The sequence below is a fragment of the Phoenix dactylifera genome, chromosome 9 (genome assembly GCF_009389715.1).
Source record: "Phoenix dactylifera cultivar Barhee BC4 chromosome 9, palm_55x_up_171113_PBpolish2nd_filt_p, whole genome shotgun sequence".
NCBI lineage: Eukaryota > Viridiplantae > Streptophyta > Magnoliopsida > Arecales > Arecaceae > Phoenix > Phoenix dactylifera.
The window spans coordinates 18,809,867-18,816,150 of NC_052400.1; the positions used below are offsets into that span (position 1 = coordinate 18,809,867).

At 39.8% G+C, this 6,284-nt stretch overlaps 2 protein-coding genes across 3 annotated transcripts; both read left to right on the forward strand.

The window, feature by feature from the left end:
- Positions 1-109: 109 nt before the first annotated feature.
- LOC103702331 lies at positions 110-2,622 on the forward strand. 2 transcript variants are annotated; one of them, XM_039130336.1, is made up of 2 exons: positions 110-699; positions 2,334-2,622. In XM_039130336.1, exon 1 carries the CDS (start codon positions 214-216, stop codon positions 661-663), a length of 450 nt encoding a protein of 149 aa, XP_038986264.1. In that variant the 5' UTR covers positions 110-213; the 3' UTR covers positions 664-699; positions 2,334-2,622. The 2 variants fall into 2 exon arrangements, with proteins under 2 accessions (XP_038986264.1, XP_038986265.1); XM_039130337.1 differs by lacking the exon at positions 2,334-2,622 and having other exon boundaries at positions 110-249; positions 313-872.
- Positions 2,623-3,297: 675 nt separating this feature from the next.
- LOC103702258 (heme-binding protein 2) lies at positions 3,298-5,739 on the forward strand. The gene is made up of 2 exons (XM_008784629.3): positions 3,298-3,647; positions 5,113-5,739. The coding sequence occupies exons 1-2, from the start codon at positions 3,376-3,378 to the stop codon at positions 5,543-5,545; spliced, it is 705 nt and encodes a 234-aa protein (XP_008782851.2). The 5' UTR covers positions 3,298-3,375; the 3' UTR covers positions 5,546-5,739.
- Positions 5,740-6,284: the final 545 nt, after the last annotated feature.

The following is a 6,284-nucleotide window of genomic DNA, read 5'->3' on the forward strand; positions in this document are numbered from 1 at the left end:
TCCAGCCACGTGGCGAAATATCACCGACTTGGTGCACCTATAGGGTATAATTTCTTTTTATTTAAAACTCCAAGAACTTCTTTAATTCCGGCCCCTTTCTACCCTTCCCATCAATCCCCGAGATTTCGTAACTCACCATCACCACCGCTCCTATTAAAGCCCCCCCACCAAATCTGAGCGAAGGAAAAGAGGAGCAAGAAAAAGAACATAGGAATGGCGGCGCAGCAGGCGATCGAGAGGCAGAGGGAGGGGGCGGAGGTGTTCCACGGGGCGGATCTGTGCAAGAAGAAATCGGTAGAGCTGCTGGGGGAGCTGCACCTGCCCAAGGGGCTGCTGCCGCTAAGCGGGCTGGAGGAGGTGGGGTACAACCGGGCGACGGGGTTCGTGTGGATGAAGCAGAAGAAGGGGAGCCAGCACGTGTTCAAGAAGATCGGGAGGGCGGTGTCGTACGCGACGGAGGTGACGGGCTTCGTGGAGGACCGGCGGATGAAGCGGATGACCGGGGTCAAGACCAAGGAGCTCCTCATCTGGGTCTCCCTCTCCGACATGTACATCGACGACAGCGATCACACCAAGATCACCTTCAAGACCGCCGCCGGGGTCGGGAGATCATACCCCGTCTCCGCCTTCGAGGAGGAGGAGGAGGAGGAGGCGAAGAAGTGAGCGCCAAAGGGGCAGTTTCGTTATTTCAGGAGTAAAGTATGATCTCTTACTATAGACTCGCATGGATGTTTTCTTTATTTTGCATCTCTTTGGGTTCTCGGCAATAAAATCTTAAAAGGGTTCTTGGTGTATTACTGCCTCTGCAAGGTTTGGAATCTGTCGTAAGGAACAAATGATGTTTTCTACTGTTTAAATTACCACAAATCAATTCTGCTCCTAAAAGAGATAAATTATTTGACCTCTCGTCTAATTTATTCAATTTTTTGGGAAAGGGAAAAATCTATTACAATATTTGCTGGAACTTTGTTAAGAGAAAATTTTAGAAAGACAGAGGTGCTTCCAGCATGAGAAAGCGAGAGGAGAGGGATGGGATGGGAACCAAAAACCATAGCTAGAAGGATTAAATAAATACATATATAATTTTTTTAACAAATTATTAATAAATAAAACAAAATAATACTACTTACACAGTTAGAGTAGTCAATGTTTCATATACAAATATTTTTGAATAATACTGTACAATTATTTTTTAAAATTAATATTCAAGATAGAATTTCAAAGGGTAATTTATAAGTTGATTTCCAAAATCAATATGTAACTTATATTTCTAACAAATAATGAAGCATTTTCTAAATAATTGTTTCACATATCATTATAATAAATAATTTATAAACTATTTTTCCAAGTCAATATTTGATAATTCATCAATCTAAGATTACGGCCACCTTTTCCTGTGATAAGGTTCTTATAGAATAGGTTTAATGTACTGCATTTAACCGTTGTAGTTAGATTCAGTGTACTGCATTTGACCCCTGTAGAAGAGGTCTAATATATTACATTTATCCTTATGGAGTAAGTCCAATATACCATATTTAAGCCATGCGGAGTAGCTGTAGTCTATCGTATATAACCTCAGCTACGTAGGTCCAATGCAATCAATTTTTGGAACGATCTAATTGCCAATTCTTAACCCTATTGGCAGGTCCAATTGTTTTGCAGTTGCAGTTTCATTTAATTTCCAAATTATGATGATAGCTCTAACAGTTTATTAAATCCTGAATCATACATAAATATCTGAAGAGTATCAAATATTTGTGAATTCTATATTGTTTTAAAGAAGTATTCCAAGCACACCGAAAGGTGCATTGTTTCAAAGAAGAATCCAAAGCAGTTCCAAAATGTGAGATTTTAAGAAGAAAAGATATGATAAAAATCTATAACTATGAATGCACATAATTTCAAACATATCTGAGAGTTTGAATATCAGGATATTCACCGTGCTTAATCCAACTTAAATGCAAGCTAAAGAACATTTGGAAAAATATAGACACTTTACCGTTTTTACGTAGTGCTCATTGTCAAGGCACTAAAATAAAAAGTTGTTATGTCCCCTACCTCTGCCAAACTGTTACTGTAGTTAATCTTCCTTATGTAATCATACCATGTCCTCTTTTTTTTTTTTTTCTTGATGGTTGAGTGCAGGTGCAAGATGTATCATGTCTTTCTACCCTCCTAGTCCCAACCCTTGTTAAAAATGATCTTTGGCAATAAAACAAGATGCCCCATCCATAGACAGAATATCAACAGTCATTAAATGACCAAAAAAAAGCAAAAAAATCTCCTTCAAGGTTGATATGGAAATCCCTTCTAATGATATTTTGTTGCACTAGGTCGGTGGGTTCTCTTTGCAGGCAGCTTAAACACTCCGACTTTGTTGCTGGATCGCAGAAAAGAGGCTGCCGGTGTAGACCCAACAACACCTGCAACCCCCACAACTTTTGTGCGATATAAAATTGAAGAAGAGAGTTGAGTTGCAGGACTTGTTCAATTCACGGAAAAAAAATTTCTTTACTGAAATATTTTATTTTTGAGAAACTAATGCCTGAACATATGATACTTGGAAGAATAATTTTTGTATATTTGGTTGACTATAGAAATGATATTCGAGAGTGGCTTATATTTGGTTGGATATTTGATTTCTAAAAAAGTAAAAAAAAATATATCTATTATGCCCTTAATAAGAAAATTTATCCTATTCTATTTAAAAGCTTAAAAGTATTTTTTTTAAAAAATTACTTTAATTCTTAGTTATTGAGAATTGGACTTTTTCGCCTTATCTGTGAATTTTTTTTTCATAAAATATAAAAATTTATTCTCATAAAAAAGCTAATTTTTTATCTTTTCTCTTTAAAAAATCCAACCAAATATGGAGTATTTCTCTATAATTTTTTTTAATGACCATACTTTTTCTCCTTGAACCAAACAAGCCCATGATATAGAATTATCATTTCAATGTCCGTTATTTCGCAAATGTTTTCCCTCGTTTCTTCTGGTATTTTCCTTGAACCGCCATCAACTCGTGGTGCAGAACCAGCAAACGAGGAACCTTGTGAGCCGCATCTTGCCATTAATCTTCCTTCGGACCTTAACACCCCTCAACTTGTCTGAAATCACAACAGTACTCTCCTCGTTCCCTGTGTCTAAAAGCCATATCCGCACGTAGATAGGCTCCCTGTACTTGGCCATGATGATGAGCCCAATTTTGCGAATCTGTCCTCCTACCGCAATTCCATGGAACAGTAGGGGCTATGCTTGCGGCTTCCATCCATCCATCTTATCCGGAGTTTGCTCTCCTCTCCTCGTAATACCTACCACTCAGTATACGCGAATCGAATTGGACTCGGATTGAGCGAACGGTCTGCAGCAGTACTCATGGCCGCCAGTCTCCGGCGTCCGCTATCTTCTATCATCCCCATTCTCCTTCTCGCCAACTTTGCCCTCCCATCGCCGTTGGCCGCTGATGGGGCGGCGGCCACCCTGGGATCCTATCCTCCGACGTGCGAGCGCATCGAGTGCCCCTCGTACGACGTGATAGACGGAGGAAACGGGTACGAGATCCGCCGATACAACTCGCCGGTGTGGATGTCCACCTCCACCATAGAAGACATCTCCTTCGTGAACGCCACCCGGATCGGATTTCTACTGTGAGAATTCCAAACACCCAGTTATTTTCTTTTCTTCTTTTCTACTATCTTTCTTCTTTTCTTGAAATGGCAGACTAAGAGCTTTAACTTTTAATCCCATGCATTTGGATCATAGCACGAAGGGACTTTCGTCATACCTCATGCGTGTCTCGGGCATAGACTCAATTAACAAAGATATCATAATAGCATGAAAGGATACTCTAGCTGCACGCTGAGAACTTAGTTTAATATACGGATTGACATTTTTGTTTTTAAATTAGACGAATATGAAAAGAATGCAGCGGGTAAGGATTATAAGGAATCGAGTAGCGTATGAAAATTCTGATTAAATGAAACAAAATAAGAGCAATCTATCTTTTTCTTTTGAAAACTTAGGTGTTGGATCAACCCGTTTCTACGCACGAACCGTGAAGTAAACAATAAGGAAGGGGCAAAAATGGAGGGTGCCAATTAGTATAGTTGCTAAAACTTTCGAAGGTTGGTATCAAGGAACCTGGATTCCCGTTTTATATATATAAATGAAGGACAAAGGCAAAGAGAGGTTGTGCCAGGAGAAACCAAACAGTCCATACCCAGAGACTGACATAAAAGCTAAAAGCCAACACCAACAATTGCAGCCTAAAAAACACCAACAAAAGTCCAGAGGATAATTTGGCTCTTATGGTCAGATGGTCAATTATGATTAACTTTATTTTTGCGTTAAATCAAGGGGAAAACATGAAAATCTCCTTAAAAGAAAAGGAGGGGGCGGAGGTGGCTACTTGTCTTTTGAAAAACAAAAAAAATATTATATCAATTAGAAAGAAGATAATATTGTAACCAAAATAGATTTATCAAAAGGCTGTTTGTGTGAACTAGACGGGGTAGTCTTAATACATAGGGCTTTTGCTGTGAATCGATATCACGTAGCAGTATCAAGCAAGATTTGATGATTGCTTCTTTTGACGAGGTGTTCTCTCATGCATGTTTTGTGTACTTGTAGCTTTGAATGATGAAATGAATTAATAGGGCTTCAGCAGATTGGATTTGATGTTGACTTCTCCGTAAACTGAAATTAGCCCTCATGTAACACACAAAGCCCTCATTTATTGCATCACGTCCGAGCTTCCTTTTGTCTTCCTTGATGTAAGATTGACTTATAAGAACTCGCATTTCTTTGTTTCTTCAAGACAAGCAATTTATTTCAGGCACACAGCAAAGGTTCTACTGCATCGCCTTTGGTAGAGAGCATGCATATATCAAATCAAACGTTATTTTGTGATGGTAAAGGAAGGTTGGCATAATTAAAAAGTAACAACAAAATTAAAAGGAGAGTGACACAGCTTAGAAGTTAAGTTCATGACATGGTTCACGAGATTTAATCTTTGTCTGAGGTTATAGCATGGTAGACGTATAGACCAGTCCTATTGGTTTTGCTGTATTCATCAGCTGACGCTGTAACACTAATACCTTATTCATTTCACAGACTCTTCGACTATATTGATGGAAAAAATGAGTATGGGGAAAAGATAGAGATGACTGCTCCGGTGATCACCCAAGTCTCACCTAGCGACGGACCCTTCTGCGCATCTTCCTTCATCGTAAGCTTCTACGTGCCAAAGAATAATCAGGCCGATCCACCTCCTGCTGAGGGCCTTCATGTGCAGAAGTGGGGGGTCAAATATGCAGCCGTGAGGCAGTTTGGAGGATTCGTGCTGGATTCCAGCGTTGGAGAGGAAGCGGCGGCGCTGTACGCCAGTCTCCAGGGCTCCAACTGGGCCTCCGCAGTCGACCAAGGCCAGAAAGGAGATCCGACATCCGTTTATACGGTTGCTCAGTACAATTCGCCATTTGAGTTCACCGGTAGAGTAAATGAGATCTGGATGATGTTTGACATGGAAGAAAAAAGTGCCGTCTAAACTGAGGTAGACTGGGAGCTGAACTAGTAAGAGGATCGAGATGCTCGAAGAGCTGTAGTAGTTTTTATTTTGTTTGAGCAGGCAGCTGTTTATGTTTTCTGAACTAATATATCTTCTTCCACAATGCTGGACCTGCTAAGTATTTAAAATTTACTATAGATCAGCTAATAAATGTTATATTGTGGTATATTTTAGATGCTGTGCAGATTTTGGGGCAGCTCATCTTGCATGGAGATACATGATCGCCAAGTTAACCAGAATGATCAAGATGATCCTGGAAAAAAGAGGACTATCTCGTGAGGCCTAACTAACTTGCAGACGATAATCAAATAAGATGTTATCATTGCAAGGGATTGCACATTGTTATAAAAATTTTTTTGCATTTCACGTCCGGGATTTGTTAGTATTGCATATTACACCTTCTCTTATTCCTGTTTACAGATCAATTTAGACAAAGTTGTTTTTATTTACAGTAGGGCTCTTAAATTAGGTTGAACCTAACGGCTATTTTTGTCCATCGTTTGGGGGGATCATTGTAAGTTAAGAGATGGAGTTATCTTTGTCCATATTTGACAAAAACCAAGTACTCCTCTTGGTCTCATCTATTACCTCTTCACATCTTCACTTATCTCCTCTCTTCCTGCCTTTTCTCTCCTTTGCTTCCCCTCTTTACACTCTGCTCTCCCCTCTGCATCGATCTTCTTTACTCCGTGCAGTGATCTCCACCCACTCTTGCCAG

Excerpts from the sequence above, each read along its gene's own strand:
- LOC103702258 (XM_008784629.3), top strand. The coding sequence starts at position 3,376 with ATGGCCGCCAGTCTCCGGCGTCCGCTATCTTCTATCATCCCCATTCTC. Across the intron at positions 3,648-5,112 it reads ACCCGGATCGGATTTCTACT|ACTCTTCGACTATATTGATG; the intron begins GTGAGAATTCCA and ends TTCATTTCACAG.
- LOC103702331 (XM_039130336.1), top strand. The coding sequence starts at position 214 with ATGGCGGCGCAGCAGGCGATCGAGAGGCAGAGGGAGGGGGCGGAGGTG.